Consider the following 22839-nt stretch of genomic DNA (forward strand, 5'->3'; position numbering starts at 1 on the left):
ATATGAAGAATTTACCTTAAATAGCTGAAATTCTTTAAATGCATTAAATCTTGATTAAAGCAGCTTAGTAGTACAGAGATGAAAGGCTTTTTCAACAGTTTGGTAAATGGAATGCAAACATAAGTACAATCCCATTGTGGGGAAATGGATTTCCTCTAGCTTCAGATGGACTCTGTAACTACAGAGCCAAATAAGAATGTCCATCCAGATAAAGGTGTTTGCTTCACTCGAGCAGATAATCACCTGCACTTTGCCCAGAGCTCAGCCTGATTATTTTCTCCTAGCATCCCAGGAAGCAGGCAGACCAGTTAACATTGGTCCTCTGCTAAGGATTCAAAAGGTTCTCACAACCCCAGATATTGAGAATACAAAACTCCAGTAAAAACAAGAAGAGTGCTGCCCAGCCTTAGTGCTGCTTATTTTCAACTACAGAAAAGTAGTCTTGATTTCTGCTTTCATGGTGAGTCCTCCAGAGAACCAGGACCACAACATTTTCATAGGCTTTATTTGATACAGAAAAGCAGCTTTGGCAGGGCTCCCAAAACCAGCTTGAAACAAAACTTGCAAACATCAACCTCACTGGAAAGCAAACAAACAGGCCACCACACTAATTATTCCCTGATGGATTCTCAACCAAAATAATAAAGAACCCTTTATAATAAAAAGTAATGTGTCTTCAAACCAGGAAATTGCACCACAGTGATACAGGGCTAGCAGCAATCCCTCCTATATTCACCTGCCACTTGGAAAACATAAGAGTTGTCCCCTTGATAGGTTGATAACATTTGACATGGGAAACATTTGTGGTTAGTTCTGCAGATCCCAGAACTGGGCAGAGCTCAGAGGCTTCACTGTCTTAGTGAGTATCAGTGTGCCCTCTGGGTCTGATGAAGGGCATGAGCAACAAATTACTTTTCCACACAACACCCACTGCCTGTGCTGTGGAAAACACCCACTGGTTTCCACTGGTAGTGGTAGCATAGATCTTTATTTGAGAAAACAGGATTTCCATGTTCTCCTCTCACTGAAAAACTGTAGTAGTAGTAGTTTTTGTTCCACTCCCCTTCAGTTCTCTTAGTCCATTTGCTCTCCTTTCCTGACTTTCACCAAGTCTTTCTTACTCCTATGCACCAACCTACCAGAGTAAAACCTCAGTATCAGCAGAAACAAACTCTTACCAAAAACCAGCCAGAATACTTGCCTGCTCTTAGGGAACAGATTGCTTCTTTAACCTCCCTATTGCACCTGACACCAAGTCTTACAAAGAGGTCAAGTGCAAAGAGTAAAACTTTGAGTACAGGAGCATCTGTTTTCATCTGAAAAGCATAAGCAAGCACAGGAAATGTGCCCAAATGGAAATATCTCACAGAGTTTGCCAGTCAAAAGCTACACTGTATTTCATTGTTTTCTAAAAGGTCAGCAGCACATGAAAACAATTCTCCAGACTACTTTTAAGGTTAAGAATTAAACTTACCTGAGACTCATAAGGGAAGAATGAAATGTTGATCTCCTTGCATTTCCTTATTGATTTTGCACATGAAGCCTTAATTTTATTGAAGAGGCTGTCAGGACAAACTAGGGGAAAAAAAGAGACTTTAAGTACGAATAATTTGTACTATTCCAGCTGTCAGCTCACTTATAAGCATTCAGTATTCAGAGCAGACAATTCTAAATTAAGACCCAATTAACCATAAAATACAAAAAAAAAAAATTGCCTACTCTTCCTAAAGTGAAATAGATCATATAATCAATATTTTGTTTATCAGATCTTTTTTGAGAAGCACCACTGCTGGCTTTTTGCAAGCAAAATGTTGTTGAACATTCATTAGCAGTCTGCAACTGTGAAGGATGTTGATTTTATTAAAGTAAAACTTTCTGCTATTTCTTTTCATGTAGGAGAGAAAAAAACATTTCCCAAGCTACAAAAAGAAATCATGTGTATATATCTAGGAGCAAAACACAGAGATATGGAATTTAATTATAAATCTCTAAGGTGTTCCACCACACTTCCAGGTTTTTTGGATCCCAGTCTAGAAAATGAATTTGAGGAATACATAGATGACATGAATACTACACAAACTTGGAAGTGACAGAGTTATTTCTCTAACTCGGGAGCTATTCCTCTCAACAGGAAAAGTTTTGGCAAGTACTCAAACTGAAAGTTTGCCCACTTGCAACCAAGGAGCATACAGCAAGACAGCAGTACTTTTCCAGAACAATAACTGCTGCTTCAGCATGAAATTAAGCAAGAAACCAAGAATTTGGATAGTAATTTAATGCTGCTTTGAGAATATCCAGTAGCAGATACACACAGCCCACAGACAGGCACACCTCAGTCTCTGCCTTCAGCAGCACATTTGGGTTTTTTGTTTTCCCTTCTTTACAGCCATTTTAGTCACACTGAGTGACTGCAGGGCCATGTGCAATCACATTAACCCTGCTCCCAGTAATTGCCTCTGCAATTAATGTCATGCATGCAAGAGCTAAGTAGGCCCCTTCTTTCAGGGAAGGGGAAAAGCTGGCTCATAGGTCTGAAGGAACTACCTGGAGCAACCAATTACTAACACAACTCTTGCACAAAGTTCTCATGAAGTTACATTTTTAGTACTGTTTTGTTTATACAGAGATACATAGTTTCACTTGAAATGTCTTCCTCCACACTCCAACACAGGAGAAAATTGGAATACTTAGAAATAAAACTACATTACCTAAACTAAAAGCAGAGGTGGAGAACAATCAAGACTGGTAATTGCGAAAGAAATTACAATTGCCACACAGCACAGTAACCACAGCCTGGCAACCCAGATATATGCTTAATGACTTGAGTCTCAAACCTCCTAGCAAGAAACAGGGTCCAAACTTTTCACTTCCTCAACCACACACAATAGAAGAGAGCAGCTCACTTATTTACCCACACAGAGTTACCAAACTACAACCAAAAGCTTACTTACAGTCAGTGAAATACACGTATGCTGCTTTGTATCTGCTGGATGATTTATTGATGAAGTCATCAATCAGTCCATCTACAGACTTACATGGGCAAGAAAAATAAGGAAATAAAAACAAAAAACATCATGCCAGTGTTTTACCTTTCTACACACACCAGACAAAGCTTCTCCCTCCTCTCCTCCTGCTCTATTACCAAGCCCCACTCAGGAATACTGCATTTCAACATATAAGAGAACACTGCAGATTTTTAATTCCAGATGAAGAATAACAAGCAATTACAGATGGTCAGTCACATACCAAGCTCATTTCAGGAAGCACATACATCACAGTATTTGCATCATTTTCCAGCTGTAACAGTGCTGAGATTTATTGTCTCAAGAATTTTTAGGAAGTAACAGTAATCTCTTATTAGAGCCATTACTTTGAATTCTGTTTTTCAATGTATAGCATCGTGATGTGATACAATATGTCTTTCAGTGAGGTTACAATTGCTAAGCAATGATACAGTGCCTTCCTTTATTGACCACAAGGTACACGTTAGCAACATATTCCATGGTGGCACTACTTTGTCTTTTCATCTGGGAAAATTAGGCATCACACAGAGGAGTATCACAGAAAATGAAGAGGTAAAGTACTGTATAGCTGTACACAGTAAATAAACACTTTAAAATATGGGGGATTTTTAGTTTGAAACATCTTGCAACACTTTAAAATACTAACCTTTTTGGTAGGAGTTATTAAATATATTGCCTTCATGTGTGGGACAGGCTCACGGGTTTTATAGACACTCTCCACCACTATAAAGTAAGAAATATTACATGTTTATAATTAGGAACATTATGCATCTTTAAGGAAAACACTGCACATATTTTAATACAGAGTTGATAAAAATGAAGTAACAGCAATCAAGTTCACAATATTAGAGGTAAGGATGTACCATCCGTCAAGAGTCTTGATTTATTTCTTTGTTATTTTATATACAGAAGGTTACCACAAGGCTTTCTCAACTCTCAGTCTAGTGACAGCTAAAGTTGTAGGACTAAATTCTTCCTAGGTATTCTACACTTCCACAACAGAATGGCAATGCAAACACACTCCAGCTATGGGGCCTGGTAGGAACTCTCTCGGCAAGACAGTTCTTTGTTCAGCACAGTGAAGGAGAGGGACAGAGAAACTATGCAGGGCATCATTTTGGACTACAGCCTCTTCTGTCCTTTGTTTGCCCATGTCCTGGGCAATTACTCTGTTTCAACATAATTGCAGGCACAAATTAAGACATTTTTCAGCAAATCAGCTTCACTCATCTCTTGTTTTTCTCTGTTTAATAAGGTCATTACTGTATAGTTTTACAATACACTAGCTTGAGAATGCAGAGATATTCTTGTAGCACAAAAATTTTGTGGGGGAGGAACAAGGAAGATAACTAATGTCAGACATCTGGATGTGGAAAGACAGGTTCCTTTCAGCAACATGCTCACTAAAAATAAAAGGTTTCTTCTTGATGAAAAGGATACACAAAGGATAAGTAGCACTTATGATTTGAAATATACACCAAAAAGAAAAATGGATACAGCTGTACTATTATATTTCCAGAATAATCATTTTATGCTGAGTAACTGGAATAAGAATAGTACTGTGGACTAAATAACCAAGCCTAAACAATACCCTCTTATACAAGCATTTCTAAAAATCTAGACCTAAAGCTAATTAAAATTAATTCATTTACATTTTGGGAATTTATTTCAATTTCAAAAATAGGGATCAGCAAACAAACACCCATTCCCACCTCCCAAAAGAAAAGCCCACCAAAAACCCCAAACCAAAAACCACCACAACAGCCAAACAAAAAAAAAGGTAAAAGCACAAAAAACAAACTGAAAAAACAATCTTTAGAAAAGAAAAAATTGAAAGGGGGATCTGAGCTTTCAGGCAGAGAAATATTTGGGGTTTTTTCACTTAAGAGAACCCCATCACAACTGACTAACTACTGTATAAGCCTGAAAGTCTACTATTTTAATATCCCGTAATTACTTGTCTTCACCAACCAAATAAACACCATTTCTTCCAAGGGCACTATCAATTTCATCATTTTCAGTCTTTCCCTTTTTCTTACCAGGATATTGCATTGGTGTATTAATAAGAGTCCTGCTTACCTGTGACACCCTCTGCCAGTAGATCAGTCATTTTGCAGCACAGTGACAGTAATTTAGTAGTGTAATCATCTAAAAGCATTACCTAAACATATTTTTAAAAAAATACAAGTATTTAGACAAATTAATCAGCTACATGAAACCCACGACATTTTCTCAACAACTTGCCATAAAGTTTGAAGCTAAAACTATTTTATTACTCTGTTTTTTTCATTACCTGCATACACCAACATTGCAGGGGGAAATGAATTTCAGAAGGCAGAAGCTAAATCTTGAAGATGAGCTTTTTCCCCCCCTACTCATACTACAAAGTACTTTGAAAGTTTCACTTGGACATAAGTCTTTTGAATTCCTGTTAATTTACCCCATGGCCTGCTCAAATATACCTTTATTTATTTTAAAACTGTTTTATAGCTTAAGTAGTTCTAACAGGTATCACACTGCTGAATCCTGCTCCACATGCACTGAAGTAAGTGTAATTTTTGAAATTAATAAAGAACAAGTATTTCAAAATGAAAGTGAAGATAAATACAAACAGTTTCTAATTTTTCGTCACATCTAATAAAAAAAAGAGACTACTAACCATTTGTTCTTCCTGTACTAGACTCTAGATTTTTCAATATGTATTATACAGAGATCTGAGTTACCAAAAGTGAAGTCTATTACTTGGACAGAAAACAATCTTGAGTGAAAATGCCAGACATTAATTTTATGTATCTGTTTTCTATTCAGTGATACAGATTTCTTGTTCAAGTGATGACAGAATTCTTATAAAAATTTGTACCTTCCATTCTTCCTCTTTGGTGAAGTCATCAAATACAGCTGATTTCAGCTCTGCAAGAAGAAGCAGTTTACCAGTTAGAGGAACTAAATTATTACTAAGAAAAAGAAAATAATTCATCCATTTAGATTCATATGTTCAGAGCCCTAAAAAGAAGGAAAAAGAGCCCCATACTGATAAATAGCTGCACAGAATTCTTCACCACAAACTGTCCCTGCCTGTTTCTAGGACTGCACACAGGAGTAGTAACAAATTTTTAACCACATGAAAATTTTATTAACATTCATATTTTCTGATAACACTCTTGCCCGTCAGTCTGCAGCATTACACAGAAATCCTTTTAATAAACTGAGTGCCCAACAACCTTGTCCAAAATCTCAAATATTTTTTCTACAATATTTGCCTATAAAAGACACCAGAACATACAAATGCATAATTCAGTTGTCTTGAACTTCATTTCTGCAATTAAAAAACAGAAGTCAGTTTTCTCCCATAATAAAATGAAAGTTTATTCCAAGCTTTCAGTGTACCAGACACTGTCTACTTGCCCCTGCACTATTCCAACTGTTACTTATTTTGCCCTCAACCCTCAGCTGCTTCACCCAAATAACTGGCCTACAATGGTTCACAGGCTCTCAAAATAATTTTTCTCCTGCAAGCATTCTGAACACACCACAACCAAACCCAGGTGAGTGCTCCATTTTTGTCCAGGCTTTCATTTTCTTCTCACAGATTTTATACCAACCATACACCTTAACAACCTTTTCAGATTTTGTCTTCTCTAAATACATTTAATTTGTTTACAAAGGCTTTTTTTCCTTCTACCTTTACTTCACAATCTAGGAAAGAACTACACACAACACTGACAGAACAGCAGGCTGCCAAATTCCTGTGTGGAAAAAAAGAAGCAAACCACACCTTGGCAAAATTAATGACACGATTATAACACTTCCTGAAGAAAGCACTTAAGCAAGTGCTACAAAACACAGAAGTGCTAAAATGCTGAATCATATACAAAATTTATTGTAGCTATCTGTGGCTAGGCTAGAACTTATTGTACAAGTCTACAAAACAATTTAAAGTTGTGGAAAAAAAATTAAAAGACAGAATTCATCATGGAAAGGACTTCATTTAGAGATTAACTATATACAACAGCTCTCTATATTTCATTATTTTATCCACAGGAACTACTGTCTCCTAAATACAGGTAGCTTTCTCTGTCCTCATAACTGTGAGCTTAACTGACAACCAAATTGTGTGAATTAACTTTTCACACACTTCTGCTTCAATTCCACTCACCACAGGTGTAACTTCTATGCCTATTTACAGAGCAGGAACAAGATACACATTGACACGAGCTGCCACATAAAGCATCAGCATCACTATTTTCAGACAAAATGTGAATCAGCATTAACAAAAAAAACCTGATGTTTTGCTGAAACATTAGGAAGCAGCAGTTTATGGCCTTCAATTACCCATGTAAAAAGTGCCAGACGATGCTTCAAACTTAGTTCATCAATTTTCATTGTTGTTGTAGTCTTGGAAAGACAAGAGAAACTAGACCACTAACAAAGCATTCCTTTCAAAAGTTCTCTTAACTCAGCTTGTAATATAAATGTTTTATTATTCACACTGTTTCACTGCCACTCTAATCTTTGTTCCTCACACCGGCAAACGTCATTATGGCCCTTAATGACACACTTATGCTTTGATGAAATTTCTCTTTTATTGGTCCCTTTTAAGGTCCAAGTCTTCTATAAAATATCTCGGGACAAAACACTGGCCTTACAGTCACAGGCACAAAGAGCAAGACAGCACGATAAGCAAAGCAGCAGAAGTGGGAATTTCTAAAGGTTACGTTTTAAACAAAGGTACCGAATTCATACAAGCAGCATACAGGTGCCAGCAATTAGGACTGAACTCCAGAGGGACAGTCTGCTTTTCACATCTAGTGACACAAACGAACAGCTTTCATGTGGAAGCAGAAGAGGAAAACGAAAACAAGCCTGCAGCAGGAGCTCCCCATTTCAGCGACAGTCGCCGGGCCGGCTGAGCAGCTCATGGAGTCACAACCTCAGGACAATTAAGCCCGGGATGAGGTGGCTGCCCATGCCTTTTCCCTAAGGTCTCACACTACCTGAAATACTTTCCACTCCAGCAAGGAAAGGAGCAGTTACAACTTCATTTTCTGTAACAAACACCAGCAGAAGCTGCTCCAAAATACACAGATAAAAATCTGCAGTTCACTCGTAAGCCTACCTGGGAACACCTTCAACTTCTTCTACCAAAACATGTGAAACCAAACACAAAGTGGGAAGTGCCCCTCCGTGAAAGAGGGCAGAGCCCCTTCTGGGGTAGGAGCACTCTCTAAAAGAGGTAGCTTGGAGGTGATAGAGAAGCGCTTGAACAGTTTAGATTTAGGCTCTTCTAGAGCCCGTCAGGCGGGCTGCAGCCTACACAGCTCACCCTTATCTCGGAAAAGGCACAAGCGTCTCTCCGCAGCGCCGTCACTGCGGACACCCGCGGCAACGCCGCGAGCCGGGGCAGCCGCCTCCCACCTGCAACACGGGCAGAAGCCGCCACGCACAGCCTCCGCCGGACAGCGGCTGCCCACAGAGCCACGCGGGCCCGACCCCAGCCCGCTCGGCCGCCCCAGCTCCGCCACGCAGCGCGGCTCTGGCCGCGTTCGGAGCGGCCCCGGACCTCACCTGACCGGGCACCCCCGACCCCCACACAGAGCTACACGGAGCTGGCGCCTCAGCGGCGGAGGCTCCCGGCCGGCCCGCGCCCACCGAACGGCCCCAGGGTCGCGGGCCCGGGGAAGGAGCCCCACAGTCACTCACTCTGCCACACGAAGCTCTTCAGCCCCCGCACCGCCGGCGCCATCTTGGTGCCAGCCCCGCCTGGCAGCGCTGCCTTCCCCTCCCTCTTCAGGGGCGGCGGCGCAGGGCGCAGCCCGATCCCGGGCGGGGCGGCTCCTGCCGGCCGGGGTCAGCCCCTCAGGAGCCCGGACCCGCCCGCCGGAGCCAGGCTCACTCCGTCGGCCGCCATGGGGTGCGAAATTCCCCCTGGGGAAGTGCCCGGTGACGAGGGCTCTCCCCTGAGGAAGGAGCTTCCTGCTCAGGTGAGCCCGGGACGGTGGGAGCCGCTCCCGACCGCCGAGGCGGCCCCTGGCGAGGTGTGGGGAGCAGAGGGGAGCTGGAGACCGCCTGGCCGGGGTGGCTCCCGAAACCTGCCCTGTTCCCGGGGGGAAAACCGCGGCTCCCTCACGAAAACGGCCCCCAGGTTCCCGCTGACAGGCGTGTAAACCACCAAGGAAAACACTGTCGGGTCATGGAACGACAGCGGCTGTTGACGCCTATAATCGTCAAACTATAATCAGAAGTTATAGTTTGAGCACATAAAGTTCTGTTCTCAAAGGGGAGCCAGCAGTTGGAACAAATAGAAAAGAATGCGAGGAAAATTTCTCTTTCCACAGCGCCAGGTATGAGGAAGAATAGTCAGTTCCCAGTCTGTATGGCGGTGCCATTCAAAGGGGAGTACGATGAGGGCATCATACCCGACAGAAAAGAAAACACTTGTGAGTGGGGAAAAATACAATAGACAATGAGCCGAAGAGCAAACTTCATTTAGCTTAATTATTTTGTGAGTCTTGTATAAATCATGTAACAGAAGGGAAGAGACCACCCCCCCCACCAGCCATGGCCACAGGTGGTGGCCCGGTGTCACCAGGGTTTGGTGGCCGCTGTCCAGCTGTGATCCAGCAGGGAGGAGCGGCCGGCCCAGCGCGACCTGCTCTGTCCCGGGGCTGCGCCTGCAGCGCCAGCACGGCCGGGAACTGAGCATCGCTGAGCATCGGCCCCAGCTCGCCCCCGGGTGAAGCTGGAACGACGCTCTGGCGAGATGTGCGGTGCAAAGAGTAAATCATTGGCGTTTACTGGAGTGCTTCTCAGCTGCCTAGAGATGGTGAGTGCCACTTACTTGCTGTAAAGCTATTTTAGCGATGGTACTTTGGAAAAGTAAACTAAAAGTTAGGGTGGAGCACTATCAGACATCCGCTTCCACATTGGTATTCCGCTACTATCACAGTGTGCACTGTTTACATATGACTGAAAACTACTTTCAAAGTGTGTCAACAACTGCAGACGGGATTAATAGGCAGGTTCAGAGGGGGAAATGCAGAAAAGCGGTACAATCTGCATACCTGTACCAAATTTCATTCGTTGTGTACACTTACCCTGCTTAAGGAATCTGAGCAAATACATCATATCAGTAAAATGTGTTAATAAACATAGTATTTTAGGTTGTTGTTACTAACATTCTTAGATTTTAATTTGCAAAATAAAATATGTCACATTGTATTTCTAATTTTGTTACATCTTCCTTTTCAGATATTTTCCGCAAACACAGGTAAATACTCAAAATGTTTTTTTGGTTTTGTCTGACTAATTTTGAATGGGTCTGAAGAGAACACCTACTTGTGATTTTTAATAAAATATTCTGTAAGTTCTAGCAGCTTTGTAAACCAAATTTTTTTTCATGTTTGATTCAGGCTTAAAATATTACACTGATGTCTTTATACATTTTAAATCTCATTTTTAGGAGTCACAATTCTGTTGGAGTCATGCAAATATTCAGACTTGTACCTTGATACTAGTGTAAACTTCATCCGAAATACTTCTATATTCCTTTTCTTAATTTTATGTGGGGTGTACCTTCATTTTATCTTTTTTCTCTTCTAGTGAGTGTTTTGCAGCCTTGCAACATGTATAATTGTTTTATAAATGCTGATTTTAGTGTGAAAATCCTGATTTCTGAACGTAAATTACTCGTGGTTAAGAAATACACTGGTGTAGTTAGTTTTGTGTCTGCAGTACAAAAGAGCTCTTTTTGCATGGCAGAGCACACCACCAAAGCATTGTTAAAATATTTGATTTGTCATGTTATTGAATACCTAAGTATATCTGCTCAGAGCAAGGGGTTAGGTGAGTTCTGTGACCCCTTCCAGATTAGATTATTATATGTTGTTTTGATATAGAAATGCCTATGGTTCAGCATCCTCTTTCAGACTGCTTTGTATAAACATGCACTTCTTCTTTGTATATATATTGCTCTGTATATCACTTTAATTAGTAATATAGTTAATTTGCTCTAAAGGAGAACCTCTCAGTGAAACCTAGGTTAAATAATGGTCTTACAGGAGTGATTTCAGAGTATTAGAGTATTTTTATGAAAGATTGAATTTGGTGTAGAATATTGCAAGACTCAGTATTTTGTTAATGTTTACTGAACGTCCATTTAACTTAAATTTTAATCATTCATAGAAAGTGTAGACTATTTGTCCTACATTTTGTCTTTATGAAATGTTCAGAGCATGCAGTGTTCTACAGGACTGTGTTTTCCCACTTCAGTACATCTATCATTATTTCCATTTTAGCTCCAGATATACCTGTTATTGACCAAGCTTATTCAAAACTTAGCAACAGTATCACAGTGGAATGGAGAGCAGTACCTGGGGCTACTAATTACATGCTGACTGCACAAGATGGAGATTCCTTTGTTGAAACTATAGTAAAAAATTCTCCAGGCACAGTGACAGGACTGAAGCCTGCCACCTTGTACCGAATCACTGTCAGATCTATAAACTCAGGAGGAAAAAGCCAGCCTTCACCTTTCAGAAAAGTAAAAACAGGTGGGCTTTCAAATCTTATTTCAAGTTCTGTAGTGTTGTTATAACGTAAAGCATTCATGCATGTACCAGTCCTGAATTATTATAATCTTTATTTTAAATTGTACTGATCACATTCTTCTTTCAGTTTTTGAAAACTAGAATTCAGCCATCTGACATAATGACCAGGACAAAAGTCTGAATTAATCGTTTACTTTATGATGGTACAGTAAGTTAAAAGTTCATCTGGGAGTTTCACTAGAATTTGTATGAATATATGTATTTTACTTTAACAAAAGACATAACTTGAAGGAATGGAAGAAATAAAAAAACAACCAAAAGTATAAGATAGGAAGACAAAGTGAAACTTAGATGACAGGAAATGCAGTATGTTCTTGGTGATTTTCATTCTTTAACACATGCAGCCCTTCTCCCTTTCTGAACAACTTTTGTTCATTTCACAAAATGTGCAATACAATAATCATTGTGCCAAATCACTTTCCAAATTTGTTCTGTTGATCTTGCATTAATTTATTTTTTCTGGTTTTGTTGTCACTGAATTTGTCTCTCAGGGTTAGTGATTTTTTTTTTTCTCTATATTCATTTCAAATTTGGCCTTTTCAAGCTGTCCTGCTGAAAAACCAAAAGCATAATTTTGTTCTTTCTCAACAGTCCTGGCTGCTCCGATCCTGTCTGTTCGTTCTCTGAGTTGTGACTCCATTGCAGTGAGCTGGAAAGCTGTGCATATGGCAGCTGGATTCTCTGTGTCACTTGTGAGATCAGATGGTTTGGGCAGAATGCTGAAGCAGAACACCACCAATACCTCCTTGATATTTACAAATCTAGATCCAGGAACTCTCTATACTATCAAGGCTTATGCCTGGAATGCGAATGGGATGCCTGGAGATGATTTCACATATAACCAAAGAACAAGTAAGAAATTTTCTTTTCTGAAACCAAGTCAGCATTCTAAGAACAACACGTCAAAAATATACCAGAAAGTATTTATGTGTATTTGTGATTGCATTATGTTTTTCAAAGATACATTGACTAGATTTTCAGATCATATTTTTGCCCCATCTCAAAGTTTATGAAAGCTCAGATGACACAGCTATGTTTAGTGAACATAACTGAGGCAAAGATAGCAATTACTGTCACTAAAGTTGTGCTTAGGACAGGTCTGGATAAGAGTTACATAAGCTCAGACTGATTTTGAGGACTTTTCTAATTGTGAGAAGCAAATATTCAAATAAGCAGGGAGTTTCAGCCATGGTCAACTAGAATTTTTTTTTTTAATGTAATTTTAACATAAATGAGGGTAAGGTTTGCACTCAAAAAAAATGCATTTAGTTTGCAAGTTGTGAAAGAGATCATGTCTGTAGGCCATAATCCAAGTTATGTTTTTGTGTTCCAAATTGATATACCATAGGTCCTAATGCACCAGTGGATGTTAAAGTAGCTTTCAACAGTGGTGCTTTAAGAGCTGCTGTCTCTTGGATGCCAACAGAAGGAGCTGTAACTTACAGTGTCACAGTCTCCAGTGGACTCCTGGAACTGAGGTGTAACACATCTTCTGCCTCCTGCATGGTGCCATCCCTCCAGTGCAGCTCTGAATATTATGTGTCTGTCACAGCATACAATGATGCTGGATCCAGTAAACCTACGGATGCAGTAAGCTTAAAAACGAGTATGTATCACTGATTCTGATGTAGCTTATCACATTTTAACATCTACTTCTTTAATTTCAAATCCAAATGAGTCCATTTACACCAATTCACAGGTGATTCTCTAATAGTTCTTCTTTTGACCTTTGTTCATGAATTATGTCATATACTTTGCTATTGGAGGGGTAAGAGCAAACATTCTTCATATTTCTGTGACAAAAACTTGCAGTGGTAGAACAAATTTGTGAGGAAATGGCATTAAGGACCGCCTCTGAGCATAGAACTGTTCTGGGCCATGTCAAGTTGTTAGTTAGAAAGGGGCTCAACAAAAGCACATTTATGCAAAGTAACATCACTAGACTAAATCAAGAAACCATCGACCATATTCAGGACAATAGCTTGCTCAGTTCAGCTATAGCACCACTGCCATGTCAGAGATTGTTGTTTCCTGACCTGTTAGATGATCTGCCCGTGTAATCAAAATCTCAACAATTTATTTTTTGTTATATGCTACTTGAAATACACAACATTATTTACTTAGTTATTTGATGTAACCTGCCTCATTTTGACTTTTGATAGGAGATCAATTGTGAGCTACTCTGTGGTGCATCTAACAGGGTGAGAGAACCTTATGCAAGAGACAGCTATTAAGCTGTGGGCTGCAATCTCAGTCAACACTGCTTCAGCTAGATCATACATATTCATTCTAATAGCAGCAAGGTGCACTTTACTGAACTAGAAAGAAAGTAAATGTTATTTAAACAAAAGCCATGGAGTTTGCAATTTAATGTGGCATTTTGGAATACCAGCAAAAAGGAAACCTAAGCAAAGGACAGTTCTACTCAGGCACAGACAGTAAATGTTATGAAAAAATATAAAGGGTTTTCACATATAGAGGCTTTTGGATGCCACCTACTCTTCATGCTAGTATTCCAATTATTATCCAAACCTACTATTTGTAAGCATACACTGTGCCAGTTTGTTTTGAAATATTGCCTGATGTCACTTTTGTTCAGAGGGCTCCTTGAGCAGATGCCTCTGTAAAACATGATATAAAAATCATATCCACTTGTCATCTAAATATAAGCACCAACCTCTGTAAAGGCAGCTAAGTTGCTGCTTTCTTGAACAAGACAGAGCAACTGTTCAAGCTGAGTAGAATAATTCTATATTCTATATAATTCAATATATCCCTGATTTTCCTTTATTCCCCAAGAGTATAACTTCAAGAAAGGAAAAAAAAAATAATTGTATTGATAATCTTTTTCTTTTTTTTTAATGTTTTTTCAGTTCCTTGTGCACCAGAAAACATATCAATTGAGGAGGATGAACCTGGTCACTTGCTGGTGTCATGGTCTAGTGTCAGTTTGGGTCATTATTATGTGGTTTTTGTGAAGAGTGATGATGGCTTGGAAGTGCACTGCAACACATCATGTACTCAATGCCATTTCCAGTCGGACTGTGGTTTCACTTATTTCATTAGTGTCTTTGCATATAACAAGGCAGGACAGAGCCCTTTAGGTGATGTACTCAATTACACTACTGGTAAGTAGCCATGTATTCCTGCAAATTCATTTGGATCCTTTAGCTGTATTTATGGTAGAGCTGTTTGGACATTTTTATGGGAAGATAATGACTTAAACTTCTATTTTTATTCAGATTTTGGGCATAACATACACAGGTTGGCAGAGAAAAAGAAACAGTTCACATTGCAATTAAACTTAACTTGCATAGTCAAGTGCAACAACATGCATAAAACTTGAAAACAGTTTAACAATTCACAATCATCAGGCAAGGACATATGAATAACACACTGGCATAACATTTAAACTCTAGTCCTGTCTGGGTTTTTTGGTTTTTTTTTTGGTTTTACCTCAGGAAGAGTGTACCAAAGTCTTCAACTTCCTCACAGGGAGTTTTCATACTTGGAAAATTAAAAAAAAAAAAGTAAGTTCAGTGGGAAATTGAGAAGAACATTGTTATTTAACCTCTAGACTTTTAAAATTTTAAACCAAGGATATGGATAATTCCTGTGTCTGACCTAACCCCAAGTATGTCCTCCATCGATTTGGAAGGAGTGGTACTGAATTAATTTAAGAAGTAAATCTGGGATTCATTAGACTGTTTGCACAGTACTGGTCAACTTTGGGAAAGACAAGAAGCACAGAGATAAATGAAACAAGGCTTTTATTTGCACCAGTTTTCCACTCCCTTTCGGGTTTCCCTGTCTGCCTTTTTGTTCGCAGCTCCTTGTTGCCCAAGTGACTTCAGAGCCGTGTTCATATCAAGCGACACGGTGCGGGTCACCTGGGCTCCCGTGCGGGGCGCTGACCTGTACGAGACCCGAGCGGCCGGCGGCAGCGCTGTGCTGCTCTGCAGGGACACGGCCACGGCCTGCACCCTGTCGGCTCTGCAGTGCAGCACCCCCTACAACATCACCGTGTGCTCCTTCAGCGAGGCCCGCGGCAGCAGCGCCTCGTGTGCGCCCCAGTTTGTGATGACAGGTAGTGATCGCTCATTTTCCTTTAGCTGAAGAAACCATTATTATACACCACAGTGATTCGTGGATGAAAAACATTGCTGGAGTGCTGAGTTGCTGTTTAACTCTTTTACTTAATTTACTGATAAAAATTTGTTAAAAACCTAAAAAACCAGCAACTCCAAAACTGAAAGAGAATACACTATAAGAAGGGGAACTTAAATTAAATTTGTGTGAAAGCTTCTGATAGCTCCAGTATTTTGAAAATCAGAATTACAAATTATACACAAAATCCTTATGCTGTCTGTCCTGTCACAATTTCTAAATTCTCACCAGGAGTAAAACATACAAAGATCATATGCTTTTCTGAAGCAATTTGCCAGTTCTGAGTGGAATTTAATTTTCACACTTAACTTATATAGTATGCATAAATAATCTGTTTAAATATTATTAATATTAAATATTTCAGCTCCCTGCAGTCCTGAAATTAAAAATATCTCAAAGGAGGGTCTATCTGTAGTCAGTGTGCAGTGGCAACCTAACAATGAAGAAGCTGTGTACATTGTCACTGCCAGAGGAGAGGCTGGACTTTGGCATTGCACAAGCACCAGGAATTCCTGTACCCTAATGGATCTTCCCTGTGGATCTGCTTTCTCTGTAAGTGCTATAGCAAGATCACCAGCAGGACAGAGCTTACCAAGCTACAGTATCCCTTTAGAGACAGGTATGGGGAATTGTATATAGTTCTACATACTTAGCAGTATAATATTAAAATAGTTCTATGACTCTATGGTTTTGGCTATTTTTTATTTACAGTATATGCACATTGTACTATGTATTGCTGGATGTCCTTTTCATAAACCTGTCTGTATCTTTGTGTGTGACAAGGAAGGGTCATTTGGCAGTTGTCTCATACTGAGAGGCCTTAGTGCAACCAATTATCTTCTGGCACAGCTAACTAAAATGCAATAACATAAGCCACTAATGCAATGCATAACGTCCTTGTCAGCATTTTGATATTTAGTACTACCAGGAGAGGCAATGAGGTAATGTCCATGTCAACAAATAAGCAGTTGTGAAGAACAGATTAAAGAACATCCTACCCACTATTCCTGCTATTAAATTGCTAACAGGTTTTGTCCTCTACCACCTCTCCAGGCAGAGATTAATATACACCAGGATCTATTTTTAACATGCAGTTTGGCTGCAGTCATTTTACATTCTAGAGGAAGAGACTTTAAACAGAGACAGAGCTGGACTGAGATATATGACTTGAGTGGTAGAGACAGACTCTGCTTAATTAAACTACAGATGTACTCTGATATTCTGATGAAAAATCTTAGTCATTTTTAGAAACTTGGTGAACAATCATTTTATAATAATTCCAGGGTTCTAACACATAGTTAGAGACAAATTGTTCTTACATGAACATTCTGTTTACTAGAGGCTTGCCAGCAGAGTCAACTATTTTTCAGCATGCCTGAAAAATATGCACTTCCTCATTCCTTTAATCTTGGTCATGTACTGTTCTACCTGCAACCCTCCAAATACCTTCCATTTTCCAGGTACAAAACAGAAGTCACTTCTCTGGTTTTTGTTCTCTTTCAGCTCCTTGTTGCCCTAATGATCTGATACTAACTCAAGTGACACAGTCGGTAACCAATATCAGCTGGTCTGTTGGGAGGGGTGCACAGACATATGTAACAACACTGGAGTCTCCAAAAGGACAGGCAAAGTGTCACACCCTTCAGACCTACTGTCTCCTGGGATGTATCACATGTGGCACCAACTACACAGTGTCTCTGAGAGCCATCAGTGAGACGGGTTTGACTTCCAGCTGCACCTTTCAGGGATATTCTTCCAGTACGTAAAGTGTAGATGCAACTGGGAAGAAAAACACTCAATATACAACGTACTTTGTGTGGTGGTCCTCTCATAAAAACAGCACAGCTGAAATTCAACACACAGCTAATACATCTGGAGTTCCCTCTTTAAATAAATGCACTTTGGATTATTTTCATATAATCAGGACTTGTTCTTGTGACAGCCATCAGTTGGCCATATAAAGAATTTCTAGTAATTTTGCTTCAGAAAGTTTTTTAATTTAAATTATGCTATGGCATAATTAAATTTTAGGGAACTCAAAAGGATTCTGGGCATTCTAAGGTAGGTCTTATGCGAGGTGAGAGCAGTAACATTCCAACATGTAAAACAAAGACTGAAATCCAGCTCCATAAAATGACTAATAAAACTTTTCTAGTTCAGTTCAAGAATTATTTTGGCTTTGTGAAATAATAACTTTCTCTTTAAAATGCTGGTAATAGTAATCTGGTTTAAACTGCACTCTAGAAATTTATAATATATTTTGAGTTTACAAAATCAGTTCATTAATGTTTCTTACTTTCTTAGGTGCTTGCTGCCCTTCTGGGGTGAAGCTCTACAGACTCAGCAACACTGGCATCAGGGTGTTCTGGCGAGCTTCTGATGAAACAATAAACTACAACGCTGATTTACGGGGCTCAAAGGGAAATTTCAGCTGCACCCCCAGCTCGGGGCTGAGTCACTGCGATATCACCAAGATACCTTGTGGGGATGTCTACACTGTGGTGGTAGCTCCAGTGACCAACAAGGGGCCAAAGCTCACATTGTGTCCTAAGAAAATATATTCAGGTAGAACTTAAATTAATTTGATTTTTTTTTCTTTTGTTTTTTGTATGCTAGATGGCTACAATGTAATCCAAAGTTATGCAGGTAAAGGGGGCATGGAATAGAACTTCTCTGCTCTAGTGCTGACTGCAGAGTGCACTCACTTTATGAGTGCATTCTCACAATATCTGCAATGGGAATTTCACAGCAGCATTTTGGGTCTGGGCACACTTATCTGCACAGGTGCCTCCTAAATGGATCACCCATATCCTGGTGAATACAGAAAACTTAATGTTCAGTTGGGAGGTTAGGAATGGTTAGCATATAGAACCAAATAAATGAGCATTTTGTTTTACGTATTTTTTAAATAAAGAAACAAATCAATAGCTGCAATAAATCACTCCTAATAACATTTTAAAGTAATTTTTTTAAAGGGGAAGAAATTACTTTGCCTTTCCCAAGGCATGGATTTAATCCATTATAAAACTACTGCTATCTGATGGGATTGCATAGTAATATAGATGGACTACATACTGCAGACTAATAATAATATTTTGCAGCTTGCAACCTGACATCTAACACTTGTACCACTGTTTCATGTCATTTCAGTCACCTGTTCTGGAAGCTCTGTTGGAATGGGTAAGTGCAGTATATTCATTAAAAATTAATTAAGTTGATAGAATATTTTTGCATAATTTTCAAATAAGATGTACAAAACATACAGATTTGATAGTCAAGGCTTCTGGTAGTGTTATACAGGTTAATCTCATCCCCCTCCCCCATTTTATAATGTATAATTTAAAAAAAACCAACAAAACCTTACCTATATTGTGGCCTGCATACTATCATGCATGATCACAACACTTACTACTAATTTGATAGCACATAATAAAAGGCAGGATTATCTTTTATAGCCTTCCCACATCCCATTACAAATGAAACTAGGTGGCATGTCTGCTTTCTATTTTCAGAAAGGTTAAAAAAAAAAGGTGTGGATTACCTCAATCTATTCTACCTTATTTCTGGGTTTCAGCAGCATAGTGTTTTATTTGCCTATGCAAACTGCTAGAAACAACTTCAAAAGCAGCCACTGAAATAAAAATTTCTCAAGACAGTTGCTTTTCCATAACTGGAATTAATTTCTAAATTCTTTTATAGTTATTTATAGAGGAAAGAGGAATGCAAAACACATCTAGATGAAATTCTGGTTCAGCTAAGGAGGTAAGTTACAAGAATCGCAATTCATATTAAAATGTATGATTAAATCTTTGGGATTGGAGGGAAATGCTTCACCAGTCCTGTATATCATAAGTGGTTTGTTAAAATCCATCATATTTACCTCTGAAATCTCTTGTCATTCATTTCTACTAGCACTACTGATTTGTCCTCTCCTCCATTTGTAACAACCTTCTTTCACTTCATTAAACCTTCACTTCACTATGCTGTAATTCCCCAGAAAAGCCCTTAAAATCCAAACAGATAAAAATATTCTTCAGCACTCATTTACTTTCTCCTGGTGTTCTGGACTATTTTCTGCTCCTGTCTCAGAGGAATGACAAGAAATTGCTGCTGACTTTTCCCCCTAAGTTTGATCTCCTTTTTGCTGCTGTTCACCTGCTGCTATCCTGGATGGTAAGATTGTTCATAACACCATTCTCTCTAAATGTTATTTTCAGTCTTTTTTCCCCTGCAGCTGGAAAGACACATCTGTGCTCAAGTGCAACATTCACAGCTGCTTGAGGACTGGGAGCAGGAAAGCTGAACACCTCGCCCTATCTGAGACCTAATCCAGGCAGGACCTTCTCTCACACTCCACAGTAGTTACTTTTTCAGCCAACTTTGAAAGCAAGGTTTAAGGTCAATGGTTCTACAAACACTTTAACAGAGTCTTTGGAAACTCATGTGTACAAAGGTATCCAAAGACAACAGGGTTTCTAGCACTATTTTCAGCTTATAAAAACAGACACTACCCATTGTGGAAATTGCCTTTGTTCAGGGAACACATTAGGTGTTAAGTGTCTCAGCCAATGCTTCAGATCGTTTGTGCAAAATCTCAAGGGAACCTAACACTTCAGTAAGTTGCTTGTAGAATTGTATGCTGCTTCTTAAAACATGATCTTCATTTAGTCAACATCAAACAAGTCTTTCTTTAGGAAACATTATTTAAAACTGCTCTGCATTAGTTAATAGAAAGTTGGTTTTATTTGTTACTTAATAAAAAAAATTAAACCCTTCTTTCTTGAAGGTTCTATATTATTAATTCTTCTTTGCAAATATCATTGCCAAACACATTGTCACCACAGTGTAAGTGTTTACCTGGGTTTTTAGAGATCTAAAGCAATTGGTTTCTCTTGGAACCAAATTCAAGCCCTGAACTACTTCTTTTCACCTGAGCAATTCTGATAATTCCATGCTCTAATAGTAACTCTAATGTACTTTAAGCCATTCTAAACTGTTGGTGTATGTTTTCTTCATTCTCTCTGGTGTACAGCCCTTAACACCTCAATTACACACTACAAACAACAATGTTGCAGTACTATTTTCATCAACTCCTCTCTCTTTTGTCACTGAAGTGTAATTTTATCAAAATGTATTATTTGTATGTCTGTTGGTGGAAAAAAAAGGCAATGAGCTGAAGAGAAGTAATGATTTCAAGAAAAAAAGCACATGGATTCAGTTCTAAAAGTGGGTAGCAGATGTATACAATTAGCAAAACAGGGAGGAAAAGCAACACAATGAAATTAAGCCAGATTTCACACCGCCTACTATGGCAGTGCTCAAGGTGTTGTTATTCAGGCATTACATTGTCTACTAACAACTGTCTAACACTTAACATGGCTGATATGTGAAACAGAATTCACATATGGAATAGAACTGGAATTCACTGAGCTGACTGAAAAATTTGGTCAGGATTGGTTGCAGGTTCTCTCCAGACTGAGGTAAACACACTTTTATGGGTCACGCTGGCTTCAGACCACAGGAAAGGACAAATTAGTTGTCACATTTTTTGTAGATGCTGTTTCTGTACTATTTATTCGTATGAAGCTCTGGACTTCATGAAACAAATAACCACAAGCAATAAAATTGTCAACTGAACAAACAACAAAAATCCTACCAAAAAAACCCCCAAACAATCCAACTCCACTGTCTCTTGAAAGAAGACTTGAGAACCAAGAAAATTCTTGTTGGAGGTAGGCAGGCAGCATATGGATATGCTAAAATGAATGCTTTCAGACCAGTAGCTGTGAAATCATGTGGACTAACAAATGAGGTGATTAAAACCCCTTAGGTTATTTCACAGTAGATTACTTCATTAATGCTTACTTAATAAAAAAAATTAAATTTGATGCATAATAGTAAAGATGTATTAGTTGGAATTACACGAATATGAACACTTGCAAAAAAATTTGTATGTATTTAAAATACAGAGTTTTAAGCTTCATCTGACACAGAATAGTTCAAAACTTAGATTTCAATCCACTGAAGGAACTTGCAAATATCTACCCTTCAGCTGATTTCAGACTTGACCCAAATTTGCTGAGATTTAGTGTTCTACCACATCTAACTACTGCTGGTGAAGAGTAAAAGAGATACAGTGACAATTTAATTGCAAAACATCAAAAGTGGCACTTAAATGCTGTTTTACCCTGCTTAATAGCTGGTGGTCATGCATCCTTAAAGCTACATGTGCTTCACAGTGGGGCAAAGGGTTCAAACATCTAAAGCCAGCAGAATTTATCAAATTCCTTCAGGTTCCCCTAGAGGGGAACTTGTATGCTGTAGGAGGCTACTAATATTACTATTCCAGTACTTAGCATTGGAGCCACAGGAAATTTCCAAGAGAGATGAGGCTTCACAAGGATAACTATCCTAGGCTGTTATGGACACGTGGCATACTATGGAAACTTCGAGTTCATAGTGCTTCGGTCATGGTCATTTACCCTGAGAACTGAAGAGTGAGTGCACAGACTGTGAGACAACAGCTCTGCAACCACAGCTCCTCCAGCTAAAATTGGCAAATTTTGTTCTAATGCCCCTGAGATGAATGTCCAGTGTGCCTGCACTGCACTGCAACAACTGCACGGGAATGGCAGCACTGGCCTCTCCACTAGCTCACCCCTGCTCATCAGAGCTGCTTTCACAGGCCTGCAGCTCATTCTGCTTTTTAAAGAAGGGCACATGTAATAATAAAATGGCATCAGAAAGACAAAAAGGAATTAAGAGATCCTGGATACAAACTGAAAAGCTGTATGACGATAAATCCCAAGGATAATTTTAGACAGGTGTCTTGATTCAAGTAATTTTCACAGGTCTTGGTTGGCAGTGAATATTGCACTGTCCATTACACTGCTAACTCAATCGACTGTATTAAATTAAGAGGTCAAAAAGGACTACTCAGGAAAATAAAAGCACAGTTCTGAAATTAAAACTTGTAAAGAGATACTGGGATGAGCCACTCTTTGCATAAGCTGTATCAAAATATTCACCATCTTTGTTGTAGT

The 22839-nt window shown here is 39.2% G+C and overlaps 2 protein-coding genes across 5 annotated transcripts in view; one reads left to right on the top strand and one right to left on the bottom strand.

The window, feature by feature from the left end:
- STXBP3 (syntaxin binding protein 3) overlaps positions 1-8830 on the bottom strand; it is a 21990-nt gene extending 13160 nt beyond the window's left edge. The window contains exons 1-6 of one of the 2 annotated variants that reach the window (XM_064428003.1): positions 8724-8830; positions 5884-5933; positions 5103-5184; positions 3670-3746; positions 2952-3030; positions 1475-1575 (exon numbers count right to left, since the gene is read on the bottom strand). In XM_064428003.1, the coding sequence (XP_064284073.1) occupies positions 1475-1575; positions 2952-3030; positions 3670-3746; positions 5103-5184; positions 5884-5933; positions 8724-8766 (432 nt within the window). In that variant the 5' untranslated portion in view covers positions 8767-8830. Of the gene's footprint in view, positions 1-1474; positions 1576-2951; positions 3031-3669; positions 3747-5102; positions 5185-5883; positions 5934-8588; positions 8662-8723 lie in introns of those variants that run through there. The other variant, XM_064428004.1, reaches the window with a different exon arrangement.
- Positions 8831-8869: 39 nt separating this feature from the next.
- FNDC7 (fibronectin type III domain containing 7) lies at positions 8870-20581 on the top strand. 3 transcript variants are annotated; one of them, XM_064427998.1, is made up of 14 exons: positions 8870-9004; positions 9359-9846; positions 10272-10290; positions 11318-11572; positions 12221-12481; positions 12978-13235; positions 14503-14757; positions 15459-15716; positions 16161-16415; positions 17300-17554; positions 18101-18361; positions 18947-18976; positions 19496-19558; positions 20014-20581. In XM_064427998.1, exons 2-13 carry the CDS (start codon positions 9784-9786, stop codon positions 19531-19533), a joined length of 2208 nt encoding a protein of 735 aa, XP_064284068.1. In that variant the 5' UTR covers positions 8870-9004; positions 9359-9783; the 3' UTR covers positions 19534-19558; positions 20014-20581. The 3 variants fall into 3 exon arrangements, with proteins under 3 accessions (XP_064284068.1, XP_064284067.1, XP_064284069.1); XM_064427997.1 differs by having other exon boundaries at positions 20031-20581; XM_064427999.1 differs by lacking the exons at positions 8870-9004; positions 9359-9846 and having other exon boundaries at positions 10277-10382; positions 20031-20581.
- The last annotated feature ends 2258 nt before the right edge of the window (positions 20582-22839 follow it).

This window comes from Passer domesticus, chromosome 7 (assembly GCF_036417665.1).
Source record: "Passer domesticus isolate bPasDom1 chromosome 7, bPasDom1.hap1, whole genome shotgun sequence".
Taxonomy (NCBI): Eukaryota; Metazoa; Chordata; class Aves; order Passeriformes; family Passeridae; genus Passer; species Passer domesticus.

Coding starts and splice junctions, on each gene's coding strand:
- FNDC7 (XM_064427998.1), top strand. CDS start 9,784: ATGTGCGGTGCAAAGAGTAAATCATTGGCGTTTACTGGAGTGCTTCTC. Junction 13,236..14,502: donor TGCAGTAAGCTTAAAAACGA/GTATGTATCACT, acceptor ATGTTTTTTCAG/TTCCTTGTGCACCAGAAAAC. Junction 15,717..16,160: donor GCCCCAGTTTGTGATGACAG/GTAGTGATCGCT, acceptor TAAATATTTCAG/CTCCCTGCAGTCCTGAAATT.